Raw genomic sequence first — 15,113 nt, 5'->3', positions numbered from 1 at the left:
AATTATCTTATCATTTCAAAGTTGTTAAAATTTATAATTTTTATTACCTGAAAATTGCATCAACAAAAATTGTTCTGCCCAACCTGCCTCTAGTCAGGTCCCCTCGACAATATAAGCTATACGGAAACATGTCGGTAAAAAATATAGACTGTACTAATTCATATTCCCGTTGTTCGTTTCTCTTATAAAAAGATAAGATAAAGATAAAGATAAAAACTTTATTGCATATAAACATTCCACATACGGAACTGGATGTAAAACATATGCATAAACAAGACAACCCAAGCTGCTATAATACTCATAAGACATGCTGCAACTATGTGTTAGCTACAGAAAATAAATGACAATATGCAAAGCATGCAAAAAGTTAATATGATAACTTTATTCTATGTAAAACAGTAATCACTAAGGTCTCACTACACAGATCACTTCCGGGTGAGAGTTGATTGATGACGGTCCACTATAGTTCCTAATTGTGGCACATGTTACGGTTCACATATTCACTTCTAAAAAATGGTGAAGAATTAAAACAATATGTATGTTTAATGGTAAGCCTTCTGGCTGTATTTTGCCCATGTTATTTTGTAATATTGTGCATCGATAGCGCACGTGACAGCCGGAGTGAATCGATTAATGAACCACCTGTTCGGACCGGTACTACAGCCAGATGCGGTCATATAGCAAAAAACTGAGACGGAAATGTTCTCAATTTTGCAGTGAAAATAAATGCTTATATAATGTATGTTCGCAATGGTGTATGTTGTTGGTGCCAACGAGAACCCGTTCTATGGGCAATCTTCACTTGAAGTTGGGCAGTTTAACATGGGTTTCAATGGCAGATGACATCTGTGTAGTGAGACCTAAGGCTTTGCTTCACCCCCAAAGACCCGGATGATCGGTAACTAGGCCGTGTGACGTCACGCCGGTTCCGAGAATTGTGAGAATACTACTAAAGTAATACGAGATTGCAATTTTAATCGAATAAACCAATCGATAAAATGTTCCAAGTATTTGAATAGTGTGTGTATCTAGGCAAGTATTTATTTTTTAACAGGAAGTCAATCGAGCATTGTGAATCGTGTGAGTGTCGTGTGGATGCGGCTTTGTAAAGCTTTGGTAGAAACGTTTTATGTTTTTTCCACATATATCATGATATGAACAGATTTTTTAAAAGAAACACAAACCGCTCTTCCAGGATTGACAGAAATGTCATCAAAAAAGCCCCAACTTGTTGTGTTTGATCTAGGTAAGTTCAAATAAAGTTTGTTTCGTTTAACTACACCACTAGAGCACATTGATTAATTAACTAATTTTTTTTACAACCAACACACTCACATTTATAACCAATCACAGGACTTGTGGTGTTCACTTCTCTATTAAAAGTTGGGTGCATCTCGAACTTTGACCCAGCCGGAAGTTATTTGGTTTAGTACTACCTGTAGAGCCTTGATATAGAGGGGAATGGGTCGAACTCTTTCCAGGCATTTACCTAAAGTATGATGGGTCTCAAAAGAGTATGATTTTTTTACCATCACAACTAATACCCCACAACTGGTACAGTACAGACTGTGGTATGTACTGCCCTGTCTATGGAAAAGCGCATATTATAAGATAAAAGTAACCTATTGTCCATTCCACGGGGAACACTTTTTAAAAAATATATATACTATGGAATTTACTCCAGATTATTTATTTCTAAGCCGATTTTTTAAATTGCACACACAATAGTATATTGTTGTTATTTCCAAAACACTTTTACTTTTCTTTTTACGTTAAACCAGACTAAAATTATTTACAAAAACATTTTTGTGGGAGGATGAGATGGACTATAGATGTAATAATTTCCCATTTAACAATATGTCGAAATAAACCATATTGAACACAAAAGAGCCTTAAGTAACAGTGCTAGCTCTGTGAACGAAACAATTTGCCAAATTGTCTATTAAACTTAAAAAATTGCAGGAATTGTCAGTTATTTAAAAAAAAATGTCCATTATTACATGAAATTATTTCGCCAAACTAAAATAAAATTCACCAACTGCTTTCAAAATTCACAATTAGTGAATTTGGCAAGTGCCAGAGCTAGCCCTGTGTAGTTTTTAAAATGTACTGATGTGTTGTTAAAGATCTCTTTTGTTTTAGATTACACCTTATGGCCATTCTGGGTTGATACACACGTTGAAGCACCATTCATGCTGCAGGGGTAGGTATGGTTATGCTGAACATTGCATATATGACTTAAATATCTATGTTCAGGGGCGGGACGTAGCCCAGTGGTAAAGCGCTCGCTTGATGTGCGGTTGGTTTGGGATCGATCCCCATTGGTGGACCCATTGGGCTATTTCTCGTTCCAGCCAGTGCACCACGACTGGTATATCAAAGGCCGTAGTATGTGTTATCCCGTCTTTTGGATGGTGCATATAAAAGATCCCTTGCTACTGATGGAAAAATGTAGCAGGTTTCCTCTCTAAGACTGTAGGTCAAAATTACCAAATGTTTGACATCCAATAGCCGATGACTAATAAACCAATGTGCTCTAGTGGTGTCGTTAAACGAAACATTCTTTAACCTTTTTTAAATATACTTATTTTATAGTTAACAATGCATTATTTTAAAGTGAAAAATTAAGGAACCATAAGGCGGGCCCCTGACCATTCAAATTTAAAACTATGGGTTATGTCAAAATAAATTCAGGTAGGGGCTGGATATAACCCAGCGGTAAAGCACTTTGTTGATGCATGGTCGGTTTAGGATTGAGCCCTATGGGTGGGCCTAATGGGCATTTCTTGTTCCAGCCAGTGCACCACGATGGTATATCAAAGGCTGTGGTATGTGCTATCCTGTCTGTGGGATGATGCATATAAAAGGTGCCTTGCTACTAATTGAAAAATGTAGCAGGTTTCCTCTCTAAGACTGTATGTTAAAATAAAAGTTTTATAAGCATGGGCCCAGGTAGATCTTGCTGGATTAGTGCCAGGCTTACTATACATTCAAACAAGTGTGCTTTATAGGCCGCGGAAAATAGTGCAAACTATGACTGTTTCGTTTGCACAAGTGACTTAAGTCTAGTTTGGTGTAACCAATTCACACATTAAACTTAGGATATCATTTACATGGTCATTGCAGGTAACGCAAAAACCAAATGGATTACCTGAATTTAATGTTAATGTTGTTTTGTTTAACAACACCACTAGAGCACATTGATTTATTAATCATCGGCTATTGGATGTCAAACATTTGGGAAGAGTCTAGACTCGAGACTGTAATAAAGTCTGAGACGGTGATGCCATGACAATGCCAAACAAATTGTATGCGTGTGACGTCATTAAAGATTGAGTCTGGACTCTAAAAGTTTTATAAGCACAGGCCCAGGTTCTACAGCATGATTTTATAAAAATGTAAACCCATTTTATTGTTAATGATTTTTTGCTTCATTTAGATTTGATTTTTTTTATTCACTATCATTTTATATAAAGTGCAATACATATACATATATATATTAAGAGTTTCATCGCAAAATACGATAAACGCCATATTTTAAAAACCATTGTGCGAACACACCACTCAGACACTGTTCACACGTAGACAAACACAAGTTCAAATTCAGTTTTCAGCAAAAGGCGATACGATTGTCTGAGGATATATGGCAGATTGCAGAGAAACCGGCTTAGTGGTTATGGTGGTTTGGAATAAAACGCTTTTTGGATTGGGTGTGTATAGTGGCGTTTATTGCATTTTGCGATGAAACTCTTCATATATATTTAAAAACTATATTAATAAAGTACTGCCATGAAGCATATTTGTAGGAGACTGTGGCACATGAATGGCTCTAAAGTCAGAGCATCCAACTGCATTTTTGTGAATGTTGATGTTACGTTATGTTTTTTTTAAGAGAATATAAACTTAAATTTTAAAAAATATGCTAATGTGTGTGCATTATGGTACTAGTAGGTTTATTTGTTTGACACACAAGAATTGTGATTAAACATTGTGCTGAGGTCATGTCATAATGCTATTCTTTTTATGGGTAAATAAGCATGTACAGTTGAATCTCATTGGCTCGAACCCCACCGGTGCTGGAGAAAGTGTTTGACCCATCGGGTTACACAGGACTTCTAGAATTTTTTTTTAATCCACTAGCCATGGGATCAGTGATTTCAAAAATTTACTAGCCAGGATTAAAAATTCACTAGCCCTATTTTACTTTAACTTAATACAATTTTACTAAATTATAGTAATAATCAGATATGTCACCTAAAGAAGGAGTTAGAGCTTAAAAACACTAACATTGGGGAATGGGGTGGGGTCAGGATATTCATATTTACAAAATAGACTTATCTGCAACATTTGACCAAAATATTTCACTAGCCGTCGGGCATGGCTAAAGTAGTTATTGACTAGCCCAACATTGAATATCACTAGCCATGGGAGTGAGGCTACCATAATCTAGAAGCCCTGTCTGGCATGGCAATAGTAGTTATTGACTAGCCCAACATTGAATATCACTAGCCATGGGAGTGAGGCTACCATAATCTAGAAGCCCTGTGGGTAGTTCAACCTAACCATTCAGTCAACATCGTGTAAGTTTATATTCGGGACTTCGTTTTTTGGTTCGAGTGTCACGGTGTATTCGACCCTTCCGAGTTCGACCCATTGAGATGGATCATTCTACTGTATATATAAAAGACCCCTTGCCATCATTATTAAAATAAAGACAAGCATAACGTGAGGCTTTTTTCATTTTGAAGTATGTGTAATAATTCTCATGCCTGACATCTCATTTAACAATGTGCTGGGGTGGGTGTTTAACATTACTTTACTTGTGTTTCAGAAATGGGGAGATAGTCGACAGTGCTGGCTATCACGTGACTGTATACCCAGATGTACCACAGATTCTCGAGAAGCTGCATGCAGAAGGATATGTGATGGCAGTGGCATCCAGGTTTGACTGATAAAACACACCTCAGTATACCGTAGATCCTGAAGTTAACGCGTCCCTAATTAATGCGAGTAACGGTCGAAGACTAAAATGCTACATGAAATTAATGCGAGTGGCCTCCCTTTGAGATACCATTGGGCTGTTTCTCGTTCCAGCCAGTGCACCACGACTGGTATATCAAAGGCCGTGGTATGTACTACCCTGTCTGTGGGATGGTGCATGTAAAAGATCCTTGCTGCTAATTGAAAAGAGTAGCCCATGAAGTGGCGACAGCGGGTTTCCTCTCTTAATATCTCTGTGGTCCTTAACCATATGTCTGACGCCATATAACCGTAAAATATCATATGTTGAGTATGTCGTTAAATACTATTTTCCTAACAACACACGTCTGTGTACTTTTCGGTTAAATCCGAGTTACAGGTGTCTTCAATTAAATCAACTTACTAAAAGGCTCGAGAAGGACAACATCAATTCAATCGTGCAAGAAATAAATGATATTGCCTCGTAGCTTGTCGAGTATTCTCAAATTATCAGTGTTACTATATGAATCTTTGTGTGAAATGTACCAGTGGCAGACGTGGACAGATGTGTTTTAACAGTATTTCTCTAACTGTTGATTTCAGAACATCTTGTATAGAGGAGGCGAATGAGCTGGTTGAACTGTTGCAGTGGAATCGCTATTTCACATACAAAGAGATTTACCCCAGTGCCAAGACCACGCACTTTGAAAAGTAAGTTGAAAATAAGATCCAAGATCACTCACTTTGAAAAGTAAGTTGAAAATAACATCCAAGACCACTCACTTTGAAAAGTAAGTTGAAATAACATCCAAGACAGGGGCGTAGCGTGATCTGGACCTGGGGGGGGGGTTTGAATATGAACCAAGTGGACTTTTTCTATTTTGTTTTTGCACCACCAAAAACTCCATATGTATAAACCTGTATGTTTTAGTTCTGAAAGCGGACCATTTGCTTCAACAGGTTTTTTTTTTTTCCGTCTGAACCCCCCCCTAGCCTACGCCCCTGCAAGACCACTCACTTTGAAAAGTAAGTTGAAAATAACATCCAAGATCACTTCCTTTAAAAATTAACTTCAAAAAACTGTTTTCTGAAATGTCGTGGTCACTTTGAAAAATGAGGGCTATTCCAGATATGATATTGGAGAAATGGGGGAGGGGGAATTACCTTCCGTTCTGTTGACTAAATGCTGAAATGGTCATATGTTAGACACCAAATACAAATAGTCATAGTTTAAAATGTGCTGAGATATTTCCTTTTTCTGTCTAAACATAGGCCTACATGGTTTAACTAAATTTATTTGTGCATGATGAGTATACATAAAAAAAACCCCACCTTACTACACACTGTAGGGGGGGGGGGGGTATCACTGGATGTACTATGAAACGTTATAGACAAGAGAAGGGGCAGGGCTTCTAGATTATGGTAGCCCCACTCCCATGGCTAGTGATATTCAATGTTGGGCTAGTAAATAACTAATATTGCCATGCCCAACGACTAGTGAAAAAAAATAGCCAAGTGTTGCAGTTAAAGTCTATTTTGTAAATATGAATAGCCTGCCCCCATCCCAACCCCCCAATGTTAGTGTTTTTAAACTCTATCTCCTTCTTTAGGTGACATCTGATTATTACTATTAATTAGTAAAATTATATTATCTTAAAGTAAAGTAGGGCTAGTGAATATTTTATTGTGGCTAGTACAATATTTTAATCACTAATCCCATGGCTAGTGGATTTTTTTTAAATTCTAGAAGCCCAGGAAGGAGTGTTTGTCAAAAAGTTATGTAACAGTTGTCTGATTTTTAGTTATGAAGTAAAAAGCAGCCAATCAGTTCTATTTTGCTTGATGCTCATCTGTGGACCCATTGAGCTATTTCTCGTTCCAGCCAGTGCACCATGACTGGTATATCAAAGGCTGTGGTATGTGCTATCCTGCCTGGAGTGTACATATAGAAGATCCCTGCTACCAATGGAAAAATGTAGCAGGTTTTATCTCTAAAACTCGCTCCAGCCAGTTTCACCACAACTGGTACATCAAAGGCCATGGTATGTGCTATCCTGTCTATGGGTGGTGCATATAAAAGATCCCTTGCTGCTAATCGAAAAGAGTAGTCCATGAAGTGGCGACAGTGAGTTTCCTCACTCAATATCTGTGTAGTCCTTAACCATATGTCCATAAATAAAAATGTGTTGAGTGCATCATTAAATAAAACATTTCCTTCCTCTAAAACTATATTGTATGTCAGAATTGCCAAATATTTGATATCCAATACTGAATAACCAATGATTAATAAATCAATGTGCTCTAGTGGTGTCATTAATCAAAACAAACTTTAAGTTTTCTGTTTTGCTCTTTAATAATAAATTTTCTATCTAGTATTTATCAGCAAACGAAGCAGTAGTAAATTATACATAATTCAATAACACTGTCAAATTTCATTATGACTGAAAGCTGGAGGGTGCTGTTCATGAGCATAAGATTTATTTAAGAGGGAGAATTTGTTACAAAACATTTCGAGGTGAGGGGGTATTAAAAATGCTAAATTGTTGAACCATCAATATCTTAAAGGCATATTGTCACAGACCACTGACGTATTTAATGGTCTAACAAAGTATTACCCGAACAAATATAATTTGATTTGTCCCTAAATGTACTTTATTCAACCATCTTCATAACCACCATACTTCATTTATTAATGAATTTTTTTTTTTTTTTAGAATTATGGCAATGGTCCATAATTCAAAAACTAAAATTGCAGAGAGGGTTGACATGGATTTTACTCCATCATGGTTCATTTAAGGTGATGTCATAGCTAGATTTGGTTTTCAACAATTAATGTAATTTTTATTTATTATCCATTTTTAGAGAAATAAGGTCCTTAAATCTGTGACAGTATGCCTTTAAGCTATTTGGTTTGGTCCCATCGACATCGAGGTAATGAAGTTAAGCTGTATACCGTATATAAGAAGGAAAGTTATATAAGTTCTATAGCATATGTGTCATTTGTTGCATTATGAAATTCAATTAATTTGTTCCATACATCTCGTCTCAAGTGGGGTTTTTTTAAAATATTGTTATTTAAGATTTCGTCAAAAGAGTGGAATTCCATTCAAATCAATGTTGTTCTTTGATGATGAGCACCGAAACATTGTGGACGTTGGATCACTGGGTAAGTAAAAACTGTGTTCTCGTCGATCAACATTGTGCATTATTTTTTGATGACATTTTGGAAAGTTATTTGTAAACTGATGGAAAGAAATAATGGATCACATGGTGTCTGAGACCAAATTCAATTCACTGCTAGAGTAGTTATATTTTTTAACTATTTATGTGTTCCCTTATTTCTTTTAAACAGTATATATATATATACTGAAGGCCAAAAGAAACTTTACCATAGTTTTAAATCACTCTGGTGTAAAAACAACAAAAGATAGTCGCATGAGGTAAAATATATTGACTAGATCAATATGTCAACATTAACATAACTAAAAATGAGTGTCATTCAGCATCTAATAATGACGTCACATTTTCCCAAAGCGAGGTGGTGTACACAAATCGAGCTTTCAACTTCATGGACGACATGCAAAGCATACAGACAATCACTCAAGTCCAATAACAAGTCACATTAATAGCGTGTGTGACCACCCCTTGCCCCAATACAAGCAATAATTCTCCGACGCATAGAAAAAATCATTCGTCTAATGAGGTCACGTGGGACGCGTTGCCATTCTTCTTGAAGGGCCTGGATCAGTTCCTGTTGGTTGGCTGGAGGGTGTGGTCGTTGTCGAACACGGCAATCCAAAACATCCCAGAGGTGTTCTATGGGGGACATGTCTGGGGAGCGTGCAGGCCACAGCAATACGTTTACGTTGTTGGCTCTAAGGAAGTTCTGTACGATTCTGGCTGTATGAGGTCTGGCGTTGTCTTGCTGAAAAATGACACCACGTGGCTGCCGTTGGAGAAATGGTATTACATTTGGATGAAGAATGTCGTCCCTGTAACGTTGAGCTGTCAAGTTTCCATGAACGATGACCAATGGTGTCCTTTCCTGTGCACAGATACCTCCCCACACCATGACACTCCCTCCACCATATGGCACGACCTCCTGAACGCAAGAAGCCGCCACTCGTTCTCCCCTACGGCGGTACACATGCTGTCTTCCATCAACTGAACAAACAGAACTGGCTTTCATCAGTGAAAAGAACCCGCAGCCAATCACGTCGCTGCCAACGTCGTACAGTCCTAGCCCATGTCAATCTCAAACGACGATGTTGTGGTGTCAGTAAGTGTCCTCTATATGGTCTGTAAGCCCTTATTCCATGTGTCCTGAGTCGCCTGGCCACTGTCTGTCTACTAACCCTGTGACCTAAGGCATTCATTGCTGATGACGTCACTGTCAGGAAGCGATTTCGTAGATGCAAGGTACGCAAGTACCGGTCATCGCGGGGCGAAGTCACCCTGGGTCTGCCTGTTCTCGGCCTGTCTGATGTCTGCCCTGTTTGCCTATAGCGTTGCATCAAGTTTGTAACAGTAACACGGGAACAACCGAAGGTTCTGGCGATGTGGGCATGAGTGGCTCCCATCTGTATCATACCCAGGGCTCTCTCGCGTTGTTCTGGTGTCAGTCGTGGCATTCCTATGGTGGTTTTTTATCTGTGTGGATGTCTGACATGCCGTGTAAACCGTTTTTATACCCTTATTGCACGTGCAATTGCTGTTGTTCATAGTGCACAAGTTTTTCACTTTTCTGTGTGTTCCACCCAAAACGCGCAGTGGGCGGGTATAATTTTCTGCATACATTATTGTTGTGTTTGGGCTATGTGTTTTGGATTGAGTTACTTTTTAAAAACAATTAATTTTTTCTTAAATTCCAAATTGAAAATGGTAAAGTTTCTTTTGGTCTTCAGTATATATATATCTATTAGTGGGAGGGGGTGGGGGGGGGGAATTAAAAAAAGAGAAAAATTAATGCATCCAAAAAATAATTTGGGTCGGCTCGTTTTTTTATAGGTATGGTCGGGTTCCCAGAAAAATACAAGTTTTATTTTAAGACCTACGGCGTTTGTATATTTTATTACATCAAATCCATGCCACATTGATCTTAAAACAACAATACTGTATTAGTTTATCGTAAGAAGGTGCGTGTTCATGAATTTTAGTAGGGAGGGGTGTATGTGTAGACTGCTTCCTCGAAAAATATATTTCGAAAAAAGAAAATTTGCTTGAGCAGAGAGGGGTTTCGATCCCCAAAACTCTTCCAAAATGAGCACTGCAGCCAGGTCGGTTCTGATGTAAACAAGAGAGGAGGCAGTCTGGTTTTGCAGTGTTTCTCAGTAGGTGAATTAAGCCATTTTGTTTTTTAATTTTAGTCAAAAAGTTTAGGTTATTTGGATGCTAATTTTGAACGGTTCGTCCGAAATATAATGGCTGGATTTTTTATTTTTTTATTTAACCCCAATGACTATCCAATTATAAGATTTACTACCAATAATATTTTTGATTCAGAATTATACAAAGGGTTATATCGCATTGCGTCCCAGGTCAACAGTAAGATGCCATATTCATCAAGCCTGATTGGTGATCCTTTTATTTTGCCACAAGAGTGGACAAGAAAGCGGAACACTGCCAAGTACTCTTGATAATATGCAATGTGTTCAGGTGTCTGATGCTGGATTACGTTTATGTAACAATAAACAGAAATCTACATGTAGCAATAAACAAATAAAAATAAAGCAAATTCATGCATTATTTGTCCAATCGGAGATTCGATAACGTGGCCAGAAAGATTAGATAGTGGTTGAAATTATTCTTTGTTACTGGATACCTAAAACTGAGTGCGTATTTATTTATATTTTTTTTATTAAAAAACATCAACACAGACATTTGCCACATTGATTATTTTGTTGCCACTTTTATATTTTGATCGCAATTGGCGATTGTTGCGACCGATAGGCCGAGCAGTGATATACTTTATATGTTTGCACACACAGATATGTATACATTTTTACAAGTTCTAATATCTGATGTACATAATGATTGTGACAAATGTGACATTTATTTGGGTATTTATGATCTATACAATGTACTTCATGTACCACTAATCTACGGACAAAGCTAATAGATTTTGATTAATTCTGTTGTTCTTTATTTACAGGTGTTACGTGTATTTTGGCAGAAGATGGTGTCTCTCATGATGTTTTAAAATCAGGCTTGGAGACATTTGCAAGAAAAAGTTAACATCAATGGAATATAGATTATTGACCCCCACCATTTTGTCATTAAAAATTGTCCTCATCTCATATCTGTTGTTTAATATAATGTACAAAATTTAACCTAACATTTAAAAAAATGTTCTTCAGAGAAAAGTAATGTTAATTTTTTCCCAAATAAATATTCACAGTTTTACTAACTAAATATCAAAGTTTTACATACAGAATGTTAGCTGATCTGTTTCTTTTGTATTATATTTGTTTGGAGTGTTTTAAAGGAAATATTTTACTAGACAAAGATTTATGTTTAGATCATGTATGTTAATCTGGAAAGCCTTTGTAAAAAAAAATGGAATCGATGTTACTCAGAATTCATCTAAAAAAAATTGAAAGTTATTTAATATAGAGCATACTGTTTTCCCAAGCAATAAGGAGAGGCCTAAAAAAGCTTTTCCCAGGTACCTACATCCATCACCCAGCAATTAGGAGAGGCCTAAAAAAGCTTTTCTCAGGTACCTACATCCATCACCCAGTGCAGAAAAATATATCTTTGTTACTATTTTATGATATTATTTTCTCAGAAAATTGAAAACTCCTCATGGGAAAGAATTGTAACTAGAGCAGAGTTCAAATTAAACTGACTTTTGTATGACTTTTTATAGTTTTATAATTATTTTTATTATTGTTTTAACCCACTGTGATGTTTTAAATAGTTTATTTTTAATTGCTCTTTTAACTGTATTTAATAGAGTTATAGCCAGTGAACGGAGGTGATAAGAAAAAACAACCTTGGGGTGTGGTATTGCTTTAGCAGTACTCCCAGAATGTTTGTTTATCGTTTTTGCTTTTATGTATATGATGTTTATTATTTGGTTGTTATTGTTCCACTACTATAAACTTATTTGACAATGACAACTTTTTTGTGAAAGATAAATGAATTTAATAAAGAAGATTGTTTTAAAATTGTTATTTTTCTTTCTGATTATAACATTGATGTTGGCACTCAGCAGTTAATATCTGGGAAAGGATAGAATAAAATAAATACTAGAGCACCTTGATTTATTAAACATTAGCTGTTGGATGTCAAACATTTGATAATTCTGACAGTCTTTAGAGGAAACTCGCTACATTTTCCCATTGGCAAAAAGGGGTCTTTTTATGTACTCTTTCCCAGATGGGGTAACACATACCACAAACTTTGATATACCAGTTATATTCTTTGGGACATGATTAAAAATAAAATTACGGCGGAGAATGGTTCCACCAAGGGAGTTTCATCCTACAACAGAACACACGAGGTGAACATTTAACGACTGAGCTAGATCTTGGCAGAAATTGATACATAATCCAATCAAAGAACCACCCCAGCCCCACTCCCTAGTGGGCCAATTGGGAAAATTTAATAGATGTATAACCCAATTGATCCACTAAAAAGGGGAGTTGGGAGTGAAAGTCTGTTTTGTTCAAAGACACCACTAGAGCACATTGATTTATTAATCATCGGCTATTGGATGTCAAACATTTGGTTATTCTGGCATATTTTATTGCAAATGTATTAAACTATTTCTGTATCTTAAAAAATTAAATATATTATAGATATTAACTCTGTCTTTAAAGATATGTTTGAAATATATATATTTGGAATTATTGTAATTATATAAGATATTTTCTACAGTTTTATAGTTTATTGTACTATTTTTGTTTTACTGCAGCTGCACAAAATGTTTGTAAATCACCTCCATGTATCACCGTATGGTGATCTGAGCGTAAATAAAGTTCTGTTCTGTTCTGACAGTCTTAGAGAGGAAGCCTGATAATTATTCGTTAATAGCAAAGGATCTTTTATATGAACCATCCCACAGATAGGATAGCAAATACCACGACCTTTGATATACCAGTCCCAAGTCGTGGTGCTCTGCCTAGAATGAGAAATAGCCCAGTGGGACCACTTCTGGACATTGATCTTAAACTGACCATACATCAGAATTTTTTACCATGACTTTTGTTCCCTTGACTATTTTTCCACGCACCCATTAAGCTAGCACTTTACCACTGGGCTATGTCCTGCCACGTGTTGGGGGTGAATCTTTTACCTATCACATCTCAAATGTGTACTCTACCACTGACATCCATGAATTTTTATTTCATATCAAGGACTGACAGCTAAAACTCATTATTCATTCCTTTGTTCATTCATCAATTCATGTATTCATTCATCTATGATGATTAAAAAAAAATGTTTGTTAGAAAATGTTTTTAAAAGATCTCTTAGTGTTATTTAAAATAAATGTAGAACTATTGTGTGGCATATATACTGAACAAAAAAAGAAACTTCCGATAAATATAGTATTTGTTGCAACCTAATTAAAATTAGCTCCACTATTACATGTGGATCTAACACCAGCCAGTTGGAGCTCATGTCCACCAATCAAAACTTTACTTGCAGAATCCTGCCAGTGATTTAAAAATAATTTGAAAACATTCCGAATTGTCCTGAGGGTATACGACATGTTTCGTGTGAATTACGAATGCCTTAAAACATGTCTTATTTTATAAAATAAATAATTTGTAATGTAAAACTGAAGACTGATTTAGTGGTTTTTTTATATATATAAATAAATAAATAATTTTTAATGTAAAATTGAAGGCTGATAACCCACCTCGTACGTATTGGTATGGTTCGCTGTACTGCGACCACTAAAATAGACTCGCCCGATATTTTTTGAATTTGTATCCTCCCAAATAACGTTATAAAAGGCGAAGTGTGATTGGTCAATATTTAAATTATTATTTACAGACGAAATGGTACCTGGACATTGGGGACTACGCAGTGTTGTTAGTTTTAAATCACTGGCAGGATTCTGCAAGTAAGGTTTTGATTGGTGGACATGAGCTCCAACTGGCTGGTGTTAGATCCACATGTAATAGTGGAGCTAATTTTAATTAGATTGTATTTGTTGTGTTAAAGAATTCATTGTGTAATGAAATTATATATGTAGTATTAGCCTTGAGCTGTATTATCAGGATTCATGAATTTTATCGATTATTTTTGCACTGTTAATCGTCGACAACGTGAAATTCAATTTGCACGTGCATGCATGGTTCGACATGTCCCGTGTAGTATTCGGTCGATTTGTTTTACTTGTCTTACTGACATTGTTGTCAAGTGAACGAAAACGCTTCAAAATTTGTAAAAAAAATTAACGTTTTTTTACATTGTAGCATTTTTAGTATGCCAAGAATACCCAATAATTTACGCGAACGGGCGATTGGCATGCTTGATGCTGGCATGTCGACAGAAGACGTTGCAAGGCATGTTGGCAGTTCTAGTCGAGCGATACGAAATCTTCGCGTAAGATTTCGAACGACAGGAAGCACCAACGACTTGCCACGTCGTGGACGTCCGCGTGTTACAACGCGTGGTCAAGACCGCTATATCATGAACACGCATTTGCGCAATCGATTCCAAACTGCCACTGCTACTGCTGCTAACACACCTGGGCTTCTTAATAACTGTTCGTAATCGTCTGCGGGAGAACGGTTTACATGCACGACGTCCTTACGTCGGATGCGTTTTAACGCAACGTCATCGTCTTAATTGGGCACGTGTACACACTCGTTGGATACGGCGACGCTGGAATACCGTTCTTTTTTCGGATGAATCCCGATTTTCTTTACAACGTGGTGATGGCAGGGTGCGCGTCTACCGTAGAAGAAATGAACGCTATGCTGACTGTTGTGTTCTTGAACGAGATCGTTTCAGGGGTGGGGGTTGTGTCATGGTCTGGGCAGCCATTGCCCATGGTTATCGTTCACCACTAGTCGTCATTGATGGCAATTTAAATGCTCGATGTTACCGCGATGACATTCTCGCTCATCACGTCATTCCTCTGTTCCATAACAACGCCAACATCTCGATTTTTCAGCATGACAATGCCACCTCTCATA

At 36.9% G+C, this 15,113-nt stretch overlaps 1 protein-coding gene across 2 annotated transcripts; it reads left to right on the top strand.

Moving 5' to 3' along the window:
- The first annotated feature begins 941 nt into the window (after window positions 1-941).
- On the top strand, window positions 942-12,128 carry LOC121388961 (magnesium-dependent phosphatase 1-like). 2 transcript variants are annotated; one of them, XM_041520515.1, is made up of 6 exons: window positions 942-1,032; window positions 2,143-2,203; window positions 4,832-4,942; window positions 5,563-5,670; window positions 8,040-8,125; window positions 11,111-12,128. In XM_041520515.1, the coding sequence occupies exons 2-6, from the start codon at window positions 2,193-2,195 to the stop codon at window positions 11,191-11,193; spliced, it is 399 nt and encodes a 132-aa protein (XP_041376449.1). In that variant the 5' UTR covers window positions 942-1,032; window positions 2,143-2,192; the 3' UTR covers window positions 11,194-12,128. The 2 variants fall into 2 exon arrangements, with proteins under 2 accessions (XP_041376449.1, XP_041376448.1); XM_041520514.1 differs by lacking the exon at window positions 942-1,032 and adding an exon at window positions 1,039-1,246.
- Window positions 12,129-15,113: the final 2,985 nt, after the last annotated feature.

This window comes from Gigantopelta aegis, chromosome 14 (assembly GCF_016097555.1).
Source record: "Gigantopelta aegis isolate Gae_Host chromosome 14, Gae_host_genome, whole genome shotgun sequence".
NCBI classification, from domain to species: Eukaryota; Metazoa; Mollusca; class Gastropoda; order Neomphalida; family Peltospiridae; genus Gigantopelta; species Gigantopelta aegis.
Note: the sequence above shows the minus strand (reverse complement) of the source record. Positions and strands in the feature narration are given on the sequence as shown.

What these genes read in the sequence shown, in the direction of transcription:
- LOC121388961 (XM_041520514.1), top strand. Translation starts at nt 1,207, where the DNA reads ATGTCATCAAAAAAGCCCCAACTTGTTGTGTTTGATCTAG. An exon ending in GTGATGGCAGTGGCATCCAG is followed by an intron (nt 4,943 to 5,562) that starts GTTTGACTGATA and finishes TGTTGATTTCAG; the next exon opens with AACATCTTGTATAGAGGAGG. An exon ending in TGTGGACGTTGGATCACTGG is followed by an intron (nt 8,126 to 11,110) that starts GTAAGTAAAAAC and finishes CTTTATTTACAG; the next exon opens with GTGTTACGTGTATTTTGGCA.